Raw genomic sequence first — 15,646 nt, forward strand, 5'->3', positions numbered from 1 at the left:
ATATTCCCTGAGGCTGGATTGTTCCCCTCATTAGTATTAAGTCGAGTCGTGGTTTAACCTTTGGGTCACCACACCTCAGGCGAGAGGTAAGGTTCAGAAAGTGGGACTATCATGACTATCATTGATCCTCAATGCAGAGGAATTGAATCTGCATTGTTGGGATCATTCTGCACCAGCCATCCAGCCAACTGAGCTAACTGAGCCCTTTGTTCTGTATATTGTGCAACATTTTCTCAGCTAATGTTTACTGTCATTTATTGAATATAATATCATGATCTATTTGGAAATTGAATCTTAAACATACATGAAAGTTTGAAATAAAAGTGATAGTGAAGTTTGAATACTAAAGTAATGAAAAATAATTGCAGCATAACTACTACAATTGAATTTAGTTTCCCAAATAACAAACTGCAGAGTCATACAGATACACAGGTTTCTACTGAACAATAGACATTGCATTTCTCAATATGTACACATTGGAGAATGATCCGCAAAACACTTTCTTGATACAACTCTTGTATCGGGCTCGATGCCAACTTGCATGTAAATGAAAAGCAAACCAGTTTGTCCAGAGCATTTGAAGTGCAAAGTTCATTAAAACAGGCTTAAACGGAGGCTGAAAGACACATGTGCTGGAATAATCCATCTTCTAAATGATGGTTGAATGTTTCTAATGAGGACTAGAAGCTGGAATAACAACAGTCTTTTAATCTTGTGTTTAACAGGATTGTATTTACACAGTAAGTAACTAGATTTTATTAATTTTTCTTATAGTTTTGAGCAAGGTTTTTCATTTAAAAGGACAGCCACAGAGCCTGAGGACAGGGAACTATGCACAATAAAAACTAAGCATTTGAAAAACTCAGCAAGTCTAGCAGCATTTGTGGATTCAGAAACAGTGTTAAAGATTCAAGTCTGATATGACTTCTTCAGAATGAAAAGCTTCAAAGAGGAATCCTTTAGTTTCTCTCTCCACAGTTAATGTCAGGCCTGCTGAGTTTCTCCAGCACTACTTTACTTTCAGATCTCCAGCATCTGCAGTATTTTATTTTCATAGACCTCTTACAATGTTCGCCAACACGGAAGGCAATTAATTGTGCTGATTTCCAGTTGAGAAAGGATAAAATCAAAGAGAGATATGAGAGAGATGGGAAGATTTGAATGTTTGCATAAAAGAAATTGGATCTATTTACATTTGGAAGAAAATGGGCTTATCAGTGATAGGCAGCATGGTTTTGTGCAGGGAAGGTCATGTCTTACAAACTTAATAGAATTCTTCGAGGAAGTGACAAAGTTGATTGATGAGGGAAGGGCTGTAGATGTCATATACATGAACTTCAGTAAAGCATTTGATAATGTTCACCGTGGTAGGCTGATGGAGAAAGTGAAGTTGCATGGGGTCTAGGGTGTTCTAGATGGATAGATAGCGAACTGGGCAGCATGAGGCAAGAGAGTAGTAGTGGAAGGGAGTTTCTCAAAATGGAGAATTGTGACCAGTGGTCTTCCACAGGGATTCATGCTGGGACCACTGTTGTTTGTGATATATATATATAAATGATCTGGAGGAAATTATAGGTGGTCTGATTAGCAAGTATGCAGCTGACACTAAGATTTGTGGAGTAGCAGAATGGTGAAGCGAACTGTCAGAGTATGCAGCAGAATATAGATAGATAGAGTTGGGCAGAGAAACGGCAGATGGAGTTCAATCCGAGCAAATGCGAGGTGATGCATTTTGGAAGATCCAATTCAAGAGTTAACTATACAGTAAAGGGAAAAGCCTAAGGGAAAATTGATGTATAGAGAGTTCTGGATGTTCAGGACTGTTGTACCCTGAAGGTGGCAATGTATTTTGATAGAGTGGTCAAGAAAGCATACAGCATGCTTTCCTTCATCAGACAGGATATTGAGTACAAGATTTGGCAGGTCATGTTACAATTGCATTGGACTTTGGTTTGGCTGCATTTGGAATACTGCGTACAGTTCTGGTCGTCACATTACCAAACGGATTTGGATGCTTTGGAGAGGGTGTGGGGAGGTTCACCAGGATGTTGCCTAGTATGCAGGGTGCTAGCGATGAAGAGAGATTGAGTAGATTAGGATTATTTTCATTAGAAAGATGGAGGTTGAGGGAGGACCTGATTGAGGTCTACAAAATCATGAGAGATATAGACAGGGCGGATAACAAGAAGCTTTTTCCCCAGAGTGGAGTCTCAATTACTCGTGGTCATGAGTTTAAGGTAAGAGGGGAAAAGTTTAAAGGAGATATGCGTGTAAAGTTCTTCATGCAGAAGGTGATGGGTGCCTGGAATGCGTTGCCAGCGGGATGCTAGAGACTGGCATGATAGCGTCATTTAGAATGTATTGAGACAGATACATGAATGGGCAGGGAGCAGAGGGATACAGATCCTTCGAAAATAGGTGACAGGTTTAGATAGAGGATCTGGATTGGCGCAAGCTTGGAGTGCCGAAGGGCCTGTTCCTATGCTGTAATTTTCTTTATTCTTTGAAACATGGGGAGAAGTCGTATCTGATTGAATTTCTCTATCTTGTGAATGTAGGAATTTGAGTTTCCCATGTTTGATCGACAAGAGTAGTGGAGGAGTATATTGGTACCATTTAACTTGTTTATCCCTGTTTAGAAAGCAGATCTGCCAGAGGAAATTAAAGCTAGGTTGAGTTTAATGTGATGCAGACAGACTAAATGGGTGATAACTAAACTGAAGCAAAATATTGCAAATGCTGGTAATCTGAAATAACAACGGAAAATACTGGAAATCTCTGCCCCACCTGTGGGACCACCTGTTGGAAAAGAAGTAGTCCTAATGGTTGGAACTTTCCTGATATGCCATGGGTCTACTGCTGGGACCCAGTTTGGTCCTTAGCCCACAAATGTGAACAGTGTGATTGTGGTGAGGGTATTTTACCTCTACTAAGTAATTAAGAGGTGACTCAGGAACCACTATCCAACTGGGAACAACAGTCCTCCTCCCAGAGCTGCCTGTCCAAACAGAGGTGACCTAGAAACACTGATGTAGGAGGATGCTGCTGAGGCTGTAGAGGGAAACAGAAGCCACCTCCATGTTGAGCAGCCTGCGATGACTGACAAAGAGGTTGTTAAAATATGCCAAGTTAGGTAGGCAGGCCCAGCAATTAAAAAGGTCAATTCTCCAGGTCAGCATTAGTAGCATAAAAGAGAACATTACTGGCGGACGGGTCTCTATAAACCATGGAGCAATTGGAAGACTGCCATACTCGAGATGTCACCAGGAGGCTGCCTCAACATACCTAGCAGTCTCCCATGATGGGGATTGTGGTGCATTCTGTCACTTGGAAAATGATCACTGCCTTCTTGGGAGTATTCAGTAGTAATGGGATAGCAACTTCGCAAGCAAGCTTCCCACCTAACATCATCCAATGCCATTTCACCAGCCAGTCTCCATGGCTGAAAATGTCTCAGCCAAAATTTCATGTCCAATATGCTCATGCCCAATGTGTACTGTAGGATATTCCATCTTTATACAACTAGTATCTACAGCAGTGCAGAAATGTCTTTTTGAAAGAGTCAAAATATATCTAGTTCCTTCGCTTAATTAAAATGTGAGTTTAAACCATGGCAGGAAACATGCATGGCTCCTAGGAAATTAAAGAACAACTATCAATCTAAAACAAACTGTTGTCATAAACTTGCACATACTTCACATGGTGGCAAAAAGAAAGGTAGCCATCTGCTGCATACGTTCCCAAAGAATTGAAGTATTCACCATTTCCCAATGCATGTACCAAACAGTAGGACTTGCTCCCCAGTTGTTTTTTCAAAATTACTGACCTGTTCCAGCAGCGGATACTTGGGAAAAAGCCTTAGCAAATGCACATTATAAGTTTTATCTTTGAATAATCATGTTAAATAGCTTGCACTCTGTTTTTGAATGTACTGTATCTTTAGAAACTGATTATAGGGTCTTTTGATGCTGCAGCTAAGCCAATTGGAGCAAAAAGCATGAACATAAAGAAACCAACGCAATATTTAACAATTTAAACTTTTTCTAATAGCGTAGCTGCAAGTGCAGGTTAGATACTAGTAATCCTGAAGTGAGTAGCTTGTCACTGCATTCTCTAAAACCTGTGCACCAAAGGTGAAATATTACTTGGCAGTAAAACTCTGATCTCTTCACTGCAACACATTAGACCATTAAATCACCATATAAAGGTCATAAAGGTTCTCCAATTAACATTACTTCATCTAATGTAATCATTTAAACCTTTATTAAAAACACATTACTTTTCAGCAACGATTATTTAGCCAGTATAAATTTACCCCAAAACATTGTGAAATTGTTAATGCGAATGTCAGATTACTTTCCAAATAGCATTCAAAAGTAACTCTTGGTGTTCATTTAAAATCAGCATCTCCCCGTGTTTAAAAATGACAACTTCATAATCCTTCAAATTATAAATCAGTTCCACAAAATTTGAGGGCAAAACTTCTGTACACAGCTGTTTTTTCTCCAGGTGTCATGTTTTAAGATTGGAAATGCCGGTGGTGGACTGGGGTGTGCATAGTTAAAAATCGCACAACACCAGGTTATAGTCCAACAGGTTTATTGGGAAGCACTAGCTTTCGGAGTGCTGCTCCTTCATCAGGACAACCACCTGATGAAGGAGCAGCGCTCCAAAAGCTAGTGTTCCCAAGAAACCTGTTGGACTATAACCTGGTGTTGTGCGATTTTTAACAATATTTTGGAATGTCAGTGATCATAGCCCGCCAGCTTTTACAGCCTTTGATAACAGGCTGTTCTCAAATCTTTATCTGTTCTGTTTCTTTAGCTATTGGTATATTTCCTCTTTTTTTCCTCCCTAATGTTTTGCTACCCTCATGTTCTAGTTTTTCCTCTCCTAAGTACACATTCAAGGAATCTTTTATTGATAGCTGTTTGGTTCTTCTGGTGTGTCTAGTCTTTTCTTAGCTGCCTTTTTTAATTCTCACGTCATGGAAACCACATCTCTGTTGGTTTTATTTTCCGTTGTCTTGCATATTGTCATGAAATTGCTCAAGCTAGAATATAGGAACAGATTACAATGTGACTAAGCCTTATTGCTTTTAATGTACACAACACACAAACTTCCTAATGCTTGCTAATTTAAAGAATAGTAGGTGCAGCCAGGGTTCAACGTGTTGAAATCATAAGAGGCTACCAATTTAAGCCAGCCTGCGCTACTTAAAGCCAATCTGTATCCCTTAAAGGGGAGGCACATTGTATCACTGGAGCAGGTTCTGAATGTTGTTCATCAACTGATTTTGACCTGGGAATGGCAAATTTAAGTCACATTGTGGCAATGAGCAGGTGCCAAGATTTTCCAACAGTGCACTGGATGCAGAGAAGGAAATATGTAAACATATCCATAGATGGTCACTAAACCCTTCAGCCAAGCTTTGCAAAATCAATTTGACCAGACAGCTATGATGGTCAATGCTAGTAGTCTAACCCTGAGGACCTAGATGCAATGTTGCAAAATGTTCAATGCTTTTGTATGATAGTCAAGACCAGTTACTATAGCTTTAAACGTCATATTCTGCCAATTGCATGACACAGTCCCACACACTACCCAAAGGACATTCCCATCACTTACCAACTGACAATCTCTATCAATCATAATTCTTATCTAATATAGCTTTACATCACCTCATCCACTTAACACTTGTAGAAGTCTCAAACAGCTTGCACACACTGGCAGCTTTTGAACAAAAACCACCACATCACATTAGCATATCACACCACACTCACTATCACTCAAATTGCAGGGAAAATTGACATACAACCTGGAATGGCAGAAGCTAACTGGCGGGGGACAGGTACAGTTGCTGAGAGTTTTCACAATGCATACATCCTTACCAAATCATAGATGCCACAAGTATTTGCTCCACCTCATCAGCTACAAAGCTGGTTCCTAGGTGACAGGAGATATGTACTGAGACCCAACTAATGACACAGTGCACAGTGTGCAAGGTGCAGTTGATTTAGACTTAGATTACTTACAGTGTGGAAACAGGCCCTTCGGCCCAACAAGTCCAGACTGAACCTCCGAAGCGCAACCCACCCATTCCCATATATTTACCCCTTTTACCTAACACTACGGGCAATTTAGCATGGCCAAATCACCTGACCTGCACATCTTTGGACTGTGGGAGGAAACCGGAGCACCCGGAGGAAACCCACACTGATACGGGGAGAATGTGCAAACTCCACACAGTCAGTCGTCTGAGTCGGGAATTGAACCCGGGTCTCTGGCGTTGTGAGGCAGCAGTGCTAACCACTGTGCCATGCCACTGTGCCGCCCCCTAAGTTGAGGACAGTAGGCAGCGCTGCCCATCCTTAACAAGAACGACTATACAAGCAGGGGATGAATGCAAAGGGACTGGTGGTCTGAGATGCATTTGTTTTAGCAAGAAGTGTAGGCAGATGAACTTAGGGTTTGGATTGATACCTGTGAGTATGATGTTATTGCTATTACTGAGACTTGGTTGAGGGAAGGGCTCGATTGGCAACTAAATATCCCAAGATATAGATGCTTCAGGCAGGGTGGAGAGAGAGAGGTAAAAGGGGTAGAGGAGTTGCATTACTGGTTAGAGAGGATATCACAATTGTGTTGAAAGATGGCACTATGGAGGACTCGAGCAGTGAGGCAATATGTACAGAACTCAGAAATAGGAAGAGTGTGGTAATAATGTTGGGGCTGTACTACAGGCCACCCAACAGTGAGCATGAGATAGAGGTACAAATATACAAACAGATTATGGAAAGTTACAAGAGCAACAGGCTAGTGGTGAAAAGAAATTTTAATTTTCCCAACATTGACTGGGATTCACTTAGTGTTAGAGGTTTAGATGGAGCAGTTTGTAAGGATCAACCAGGAGGGTTTTATGGAGCAGTATGCACATAGTCCAACTCGGGAAGAGGCCATACAGGACCTGGTGTTGGGGAATGAGACCGGCCAGGTGGTTGAAGTTTCAGTAGGGGATTACTTTGGGAATAGTGACCATAATTCCGTAGGTTTTAGAATATCAGTGGACAAAGATGATTGACAAAGTTGATTGATGAGGGAAAAGCTGTAGATGTCATATACATGAACTTCAGTAAGAGATTTGATAAGGCTCCCCTTGGTAGGCTGATGGAGAAAGTGAAGTTGCATGAGTTCGGGGTGTTCTAGCTAGATGGATAGAGAATTGGCTGGAAAACAGGAGACAGAGAGTAGTAGTGGAAGGGAGTTTCTCAAAATGGAGAACTGTTACCAATGGTGTTCCACAGGTATCCATGTTGAGACTTTGTTGTTTGTGATATATGTAAATAATCTAGAGGAAGGTATAGGTGGTTTGATTAGCAAGTTTGCAGATTACACTAAGATTGATGGAGTAGCAGATAGTGAAAGGGAACTGTCAGAGAATGCAGCAAAATATAGATAGCTTAGAGAGTTGGGCAGATAAATGGCAGATGGAGTTCAATCCAGGCAAACGCGAGATGATACATTTGGGAAGATCCAATTCAAGGGCGAACTATATGCTAAATGGAAAAGCCCATGGAAAATTTGATGTAGAGAGAGATCTGGGTGTTCAGGTCAATTGTACCCTGAAGAGGCAATGCAGGTCAATAGACGGTCACGAAAGCACACAGCACATGCTTTCCTTCATCGGACGAGGTATTGAGTACAAGAGTTGGCAAGTCATGTTACAGTTGTATCAGACTTTGGTTCGGCCACATTTCGAATACTGTATTTAGTTCTGGTCACCACATTACCAAAAGGATGTGGATGCTTTGGAGATGATACAACAGAGGCTCACCAGGATGTTGCCTAATATGGAGGGTGCTAGCTATGAAAAGGGGTTTATTAGTTTGGTTACTTACAGTGTGGAAACAGGCCCTTTGGCCCAACAAGTCCACACCGACCCTCCGAAGAGCAACCCACCCAGACGCATTCCCCTACATTTACCCCTTACCTAACACTACAGGCAATTTAGCACGGCCAATTCACCTAACCTGCACATCTTTGGGCTATGGGAGGAAACCGGAGCAACCCCATGCAGACACTGGGAGAATGTGCAAACTCCACACAGACAGTTGCCTGAGGCAGGAATTGAACCCGGGTCTCTGGTGCTGTGAGGCAGCAGTACTAACCACTGTGCCACCATGCCGTTGAGTAGATTAGGATTATTTTCATTAGAAAGACGGAGGTTGAGGAGAAACCTGATTGAGGTCTACAAAATCATGAGAGATATAGATTGGGTGGATAACAAGAAGCTTTTTCCCAAAGTTGTGGATTCAGTTACTAGGGGTCACGAGTTTAAGGTGAGAGGGGAAAAGTTTAAGGGAGATATGCATGGAAAGTTCTTTACACAGAGGGTAGTGAGTGCCAGTGGAGCATGTTGCCAGTGGAGGCGAGCATGATAGCCTCATTTAAGATATATCTAGACAGATACATGAATGGGCAGGGAGCAGAGGGATACAGATCCTTGGAAAATAGGCGACACGTTTAGATAGAGGATCTGGATTGTAGGCTTAGAAGGCTAAAGGGCCTGTTACTGTGCTGTAATTCTCTTTTTCTTTGTTATTTGTAATACAGTAGACTAGTGAACTGCTAAAGATGTGGTTCTGTGCCTGGAACTCTCAAATGAAGCATTTCAGAACTCACCAATAATAATGTCCAGAATCATTGTGATCAGCTGTGTTGTGCATAACATTGTTTAGTAATGAGGTGAGAAGTCTGCAGAGAGGGAGATGGAAGAGCCAAATATCTTCTTTGACAAGCTGGAAGGGGAAGAAAATGCTGCTAATAAAGGAGTGAATCCTTTGGATGCAGCAACAAATGTCAGGCCACAGTTTAATGTGACAAACAGGCTCGTGACATTATCACCATCAAATTTGAGGTTGAGTGAAGTCCTACAATATCTCAAAGCCATTAAGAGTTTTCATCCTCTTGGTTTCCCTCATGAACAATGAGATTTTTGGTTCATTGCATTGTTCTCTTGTTTTCACGACTGCATTATATTTTACAATCCCACCTTAACAGTGTTGGTAAGTTATCCTGTGCATGAGCCAATATGAAATAATGCATATGTTAACATTATGATATCTGTGCTGCAAGGATGCAAATCTATTTCCATAATACTTCATATTCCCATATCTTGGATACCTGGAAGAAAAGTTGCTGCAGGCTACATCCCAGAGTTCTGAAAGACATAGCTGAGGAGAGTGTTGAAGCATTGGTGGTAATGCTTTCAGTAATCACTGAAGTTAGGGAGGATCCAAGAGAACTGGAAAATTGTTATTATAAATGTGTGTAAGAAAGGAGAGATGAGAACATAGGAAATTATAGGCCAATCAACCCGGCCTTGGTTCATAGCAAAATTTTACAGTCCATTACTTTGTATAAGGTTGTGATTTACTTGGAAGTGATTCGGAAAATAGAGTTGAGTCAGCACGGCTTCATCAAGGGGAGGTCATATTTTACAAATCTGATAGAATTCATTGAGGAGTTAACAAACAAGTAGACACGATCTATGTGGAATCCCAGAAGGTATTTGACAAGGTGTTGCACAGGAGGCTGCTAAATTAAATAAGACTCCATGGTGTTAGGTTCAAGGATAGAGAATTGGCTGACTAGCAGAAGGCAGAGAGTAGGGATAAAGGGGTATTTTTCAGGAAGGCAGTTGGTGACTAGTGGAGTTTCACAGGCGTTAGTGTTGGGACCGTAAATATTCATATCTTTTTTAATGGTCTTGATAAAGGAACTGAAGGCGTTGTTGCTAAGTTTGCAGATGACACAAAGATAGGTAGAGGGACAGGTGTGATGAGGAAGTGGGGAGGCTATAGAAGGATTTGGACCAGGAGAGTGGGCAAAGAAGTGGCAGATGGGATTCAATGTGGGAAAGTATGAGATTAGGCATTTGGTAGGAAGAAAAGAACCATAGACTATTTTCTAAATGGGTAAAACCTTCAGAAATCTGAAGCACAAAGGATATTGGGAGCCATAGTCCAGGATTCTTTTAAGGTTAATAAGCAGGTTCAATGGTAGTTAGGAAGGCATTTCAAGGAGACTAGAATATAAGAGCAGAGATATAGTGCGAGACTGTATCAGGCTCTGGTCAGACAACATTTGGAACATAGTCAGCAGTTTTCAGCCCTATATCTAAGTAAGAATGTGTTTGCAATTGAGGGGATCCAGAAGAGGTTTACGAGAATGATTCCAGGGCTGAAAGACTGAGGAACTAGTGTAGGGGAGAAGGATTCATGTTTTTGGATTATTGGAATGTCTTCTGGGGTAGAATTGAAAGAGGACTAGTATACTGGTGGGGAGATTTATTAGAGCTGCTCAGGAGGATTTAAATTAGTGAGGGGAGGGGGCTACTCAGGGAGATAGTGAGTAAAGAGATCAGTCTGAGAATGGTGCAGTTGGGAAAAGGGGTGAGTCAAACAGTCAGATAAGGCAGGAACAAAGCAGAGAACAAGGTAGGACTGATAAATTAAACTGCATTTATTTCAATGTGAGAAGCAGACGAACTCAGGACATGATTGGAAACATGGGACTGCAAAATCATAGCGATTACAGAAACATGGCTCAGGGATGGACAGGACTGGCAGCTCAGTGTTCCAGGGTATAGGTGCTATAGGTAGAATAGAAAGCAGGGGCAACAGAGGAGGAGGAGTGGCATTTTTGCTTAGGAATAACATTGCAGTTGTGCATAGGGAGGATATTCCTGGGAATGTATTCGGGGATGCTATTTCGGTAGAACTGAGACATAAGAAAGAGATGATCACCTTATTGGGATTGCAGTCAGTAGTCAGCTGGAAATTGAGAAACAAATTTGTAAGGATAGCTCAGTTATCTATAAGAGTAATAGCGTGGTAATAGTAGGGGATTGTAACTATCCAAACATAGACTGGGACTTCAAGAGTTTGGATGGAGAGGAATTTGTGAAGTGTGTGCAAGGAAATTTTCTAAATCAGTATGTGAAAGTACCTAATAGAGAAGGTGTAAAACCTGACTTACTTTTGGGAAATAAGACATATCAGGTGATTGAGGTATCACTGAAGGAACACTTTGAGGCCAATGATCATAATTCTATTAGTTTTGAAATAGTGAAAAAGGATAGACCAGATCTAAAAGTTAAAGTTCTAAATTGGAGGAAGACCAATTTTGACACTATTAGGAAGAACTTCGAAATATTGATTGGGGTTGGATATTCACAGGTACAGTGATAGCTGGGAAGTGGGAGGCTTTCAAAAATTAGATAACAACAGTCCAGAGACAGTGAGTTTTTGTCAGGGTAAAGGGTAATGCTGGTAGTTGGAGGGAATACTGGATGACTAAAGAAGTTGAGATTTGCTCAAGAAAAAGAAGGGAGCACATGTCAGGTACAGACAGCAAGGACTGAGTGAATCCTGCGAAGAGTATAAAGGCAGTAAAAGTACACTTAAGAGGAAAATCAGGAGGGCAAAAAGGGGACATGAGATTGTTTTGGCAAATAGGGTTAAGGAAAATCCAAAGGGATTCCACAAATACATCAAGGACAAAAAGGTAACTGGGGAGAGAAGAGGGTCCCTTAAAGATTAGCAAGGCCACTTATGTGTGGAACCGCAGAAGATGGGGGAGATAATAAACATTTTGCATCAGTGTTTATTGTGAAGAGCTTGGGGAAATAAGTAGCAACATCTTGAAAAATGTCTATATTACAGAGGAGGAGGTGTTGAACGTCTTAAAAGGCATAAAGGTGGATAAATCCCCAGGACCTGATCAAGGTGGGGGAGATACTAAATGAATATTTTGCATCAGTATTTACTGTGGAAAAGGATATGGAAGATATAGACTGTAGGGAAATAGATGGTGACATCTTGCAAAATGTCCAGATTACAGAGGAGGAAGTGCTGGATGTCTTGAAATGGTTAAAAGTGGATAAATCCCCAGGACCTGATCAGATGTACCTGAGAACTCTGTGAGAAGCTAGATAAGTGATTGCTGGGGCTCTTGCTGAGATATTTGTATCATCGATAGTCACAGGTGAGGTGCTGGAAGACTGGAGGTTGGCAAACGTGGTGCCACTGTTTAAGAAGGGCGGTAAAGACAAGCCAGGGAACTATAGACCAGTGAGCCTGACTTCGGTGGTGGGCAAGTTGTTGGACGGAATCCTGAGGGACAGGATGTACATGTATTTGGAAAGGCAAGGACTGATTAGGGATAGTCAACATGGCTTTGTGGGTGGGAAATCATGTCTCACAAACCTGATTGAGGTTTTTGAAGAAGTAACAAAGAAGATTGATAAGGGCAGAACAGTAGATGTGATCTATATGGACTTCAGTAAGGCGTTCGACAAGGTTCCCCATGGGAGACCGATTAGCAAGATTAGATCTCATGGAATACAGGGAGAACTAGCCATTTGGATACAGAACTGGCTCAAAGGTAGAAGACAGAGGGTGTTGGTGAAGGGTTGTTTTTCAGACTGGAGGCCTGTGACCAGTGGAGTGCCACAAGGATCGGTGGTGGGTCCTCTACTTTTTGTCATTTACATAAATGGTTTGGATGCGAGCATAAGAGATACAGTTAGTAAGTTTGCAGATGACACCAAAATTGGTGGTGGAGTGGACAGCGAAGAGGGTTATCTCAGATTACAACAGGATCTGGACCAGATGGGCCTATGGGCTGAGAAGTGGCAGATGGAGTTAAATTCAGATAAATGCGAGGTGCTGCATTTTGGGAAAGCAAATCTTAGCAGGACTTATACACTTAATGATAAGGTCCTAGGGAGTGTTGCTGAACAAAGAGACCTTGGAGTGCAGGCTCATAGCTCCTTGAAAGTGGAGTCGCAGGTAGATAGGATAGTGAAGAAGGCATTTGGTATGCTTTCCTTTATTGGTCAGGGTATTGAGTATAGGAGTTGGGAGGTCATGTTGCGGCTGTACGGGACATTGGTTAGGCTACTGTTGGAATATTGCGTGCAATTCTGATCTCCTTCCTATCAGAAAGATGTTGTGAAACTTGAAAGGGTTCAGAAAAGATTTACAAGGATGTTGCCAGGGTTGGAGGATTTGAGCTACAGGGAGAGGCTGAACAGGCTGGGGCTGTTTTCCCTGGAGCCTCAGAGGCTGAGGGGTGACCTTATAGAGGTTTACAAAATTATGAGGGGCATGGATAGGATAAATAAACAAAGTCTTTTCCCTGGAGTCGGGGAGTCCAGAATTAGAGGGCATAGGGGAAGATATAAAAGAGACCTAAGGGGCAATTATTTTCACGCAGATGGTGGTACGTGTATGGAATGAGCTGCCAGAGGATGTGGTGGATGCTGGTACAATTGCAACATTTAAGAGGCATTTGAATGGGTATATAAATAGAAAGGGTTTGGAGGGATATGGGGTGGATGCTGGCAGGTGGGACTAGATTGGGTGGGGTATCTGGCCGGCATGGACGGGTTGGACCGAAGGGTCTGTTTCCATGCTGTACATCTCTATGACTCTATGACTCTAAGTGTACCCTAGAACTCTTTGGAAGCCAGGGAAGCGATTGCTGGGCCAGTTGCTGAGATATTTATAGCATTGATAGCCACAGGTAGAAGATTGGAGGTTGGCTAATGTGGTGCCACTATTTAAGGAAGGTGATAAGGAAAAGCCAGGGAACTATAAACCAGTGAGCCTGATATAAGTGGAGAGCAATTTGCTGGAGGGTATCCTGAGGGACAGGATTTATATGTATTTGGAAAGGCAAAGACTGATTAGGGATAGTCAACATGGCTTTGTGCATGGGAAATCATGTCTCACTAACTTGGTTGAGTTTTTTGAAGATATAATGAAGAGATTAGATGAAGGCAGAGTGGTGGACATGATCAGTAAGGAGCTTAACAAGGTTCTGCTTGGTAGACTGGTTAGCAAGGCGAAATCACATGGAATACAGGGAGAACCGGTCATTTGGATACAGAACTGGCTCGAAGGTAGGAGACAGAGGGTGGTGGTGGAAGGTGTTTTCAGATTGGAGGCCAGTGACCAGCAGTGTGCCACAAGAATTGTAGTTAATATTGTGCCTATGGAACTTGGGTTGTTTGTATCTGCTGTTGTCTGAGGATCAGGCTGAATTCTTGAAAAAGAGAAGCTGAAATTCTTCATAAAGAAGTCTGAACAATGACTGATGACATATCTGTGAAGTGAACTAGTGAGCTAATTCAGAAGATTTCTCTTAGTTGCAAATGCCATTCAATGTGTAATAAGTTGTTTATAATCAATCACAATTTGCCTGTAATCTATTTAGAATACTTACGGTATGGAAAAAGGCCCTTTGGCCCAACAGGTCCACACCAACCCTCTGAAAAGTGACCCACACAGACCCCTTCCCCTACATTTACGCCTGACACATGCACCTAACCTCCACATCCCTGAACACTATGGGCAATTTAGCTCAGCCAATTCACCTAACCTGCACATCTTTGGATTGTGTGAGGAAACCGGAGCATCCAGAGGGGACCCATGCAGATACGGGTAGAATGGGCAAACTCCACACAGACAGTCACCCAAGGCTAGAATCGAACCTGGGTCCCTGGTGCTGTGAGGCAGCAGTGCTAATCACTGCACCATCGTGCTGCCAATTATTTGTCAAAGAATCAAGAGAGTCGGAGACAGAGATGACTATGGTGGCTATCAGCAAGGAGAACATACTAGAAAAACTGAAAGTCTGAAAGTGGATAAATTGACTGGATCAGATGGGCCACACCCTAGAGTTCTGAAAGAGATACCTGAAGAGATAGTGAAGGCTTTAGTAGTGATCTTTCAGATATCACTGGAGTTAGGGAGGGTCCCAGGGGACTAGAAAATTGCAAATGTAACCCCACATTTAAAAAGGGAGCAAGACAAAAGACTGACCTTAGTCATTGGTAAGATTTTGGAGTCCATTGTGAAGGATAAGATTTCTGAACACTTGGAAGTGCATAGTAAAATAGTAAAATAGAGCAAAGTCAGCATGGTTTCATCAAGGGAATCTGTTCAAATTCTTTGAGGTGGTAATAAACAAGTTAGACTAAGGACAGCCAATGATGTTAGCTATCTAAACTTCCAGAAATCCTTTGCTAAGGTGCCGCACAGGAAGCTGCTGAGTAAGATGGTGTTAAAGGCCAGGTACTTCCATGGAGAAGAAGATTGTCTGTCTGGCAGAAGGCAGAGGGTGGTGATACAAAGGTCTTTCTCAGGATGGAAGCAGGTGGCTAGTGGTGGTCCACAAGGGTCGATGTTGGAACCACAACTTTTCACTTTATACACTAATGATCCGGATGAGGGAACTGAGGGCATTCTGGCTAAGTTTGCAGATGACAAAAATAGGTGGAGGGGCAGGTAGTATTGAGGAGACAGAGAGGCTGCAGAAAGACTTAGACAGGTTAGGAGAGTGGGCAAAGAAGTGGCAGATGAAATACAATATTGGAAAATGTGTGCTAATGCACTTTGGTCGGAAGAATAGAAACATGGACTATTTTCTAAATGAGGAGAAAATTCAGAAATCCGAAATGCAAAGGAACTTGGGAGTCCTAGTGCAGGATTCTCTTGAGGTAAACTTGCAGGTTGAAACAGCAGATGGAAGGCAAATACAATGTTGTCATTCATCTTGAGCAGACTAGAATATAATA

The 15,646-nt window shown here is 42.0% G+C and overlaps 1 protein-coding gene across 1 annotated transcript in view; it reads left to right on the top strand.

Moving 5' to 3' along the window:
- Positions 1 to 571: 571 nt before the first annotated feature.
- The window catches only part of vstm5 (V-set and transmembrane domain containing 5), a 35,766-nt gene continuing 20,691 nt past the window's right edge, over positions 572 to 15,646 (top strand). Inside the window, exon 1 of the mRNA XM_043692761.2 lies at positions 572 to 740. Within this exon, the coding sequence (XP_043548696.1) occupies positions 665 to 740 (76 nt within the window). The 5' untranslated portion in view covers positions 572 to 664. The remainder of the gene's footprint in view (positions 741 to 15,646) is intronic.

Source organism: Chiloscyllium plagiosum, unplaced genomic scaffold, assembly GCF_037043375.1.
Source record: "Chiloscyllium plagiosum isolate Xiang-an unplaced genomic scaffold, Cpla_swu_hap1 HiC_scaffold_6, whole genome shotgun sequence".
In the NCBI taxonomy this organism is placed as follows: Eukaryota; Metazoa; Chordata; class Chondrichthyes; order Orectolobiformes; family Hemiscylliidae; genus Chiloscyllium; species Chiloscyllium plagiosum.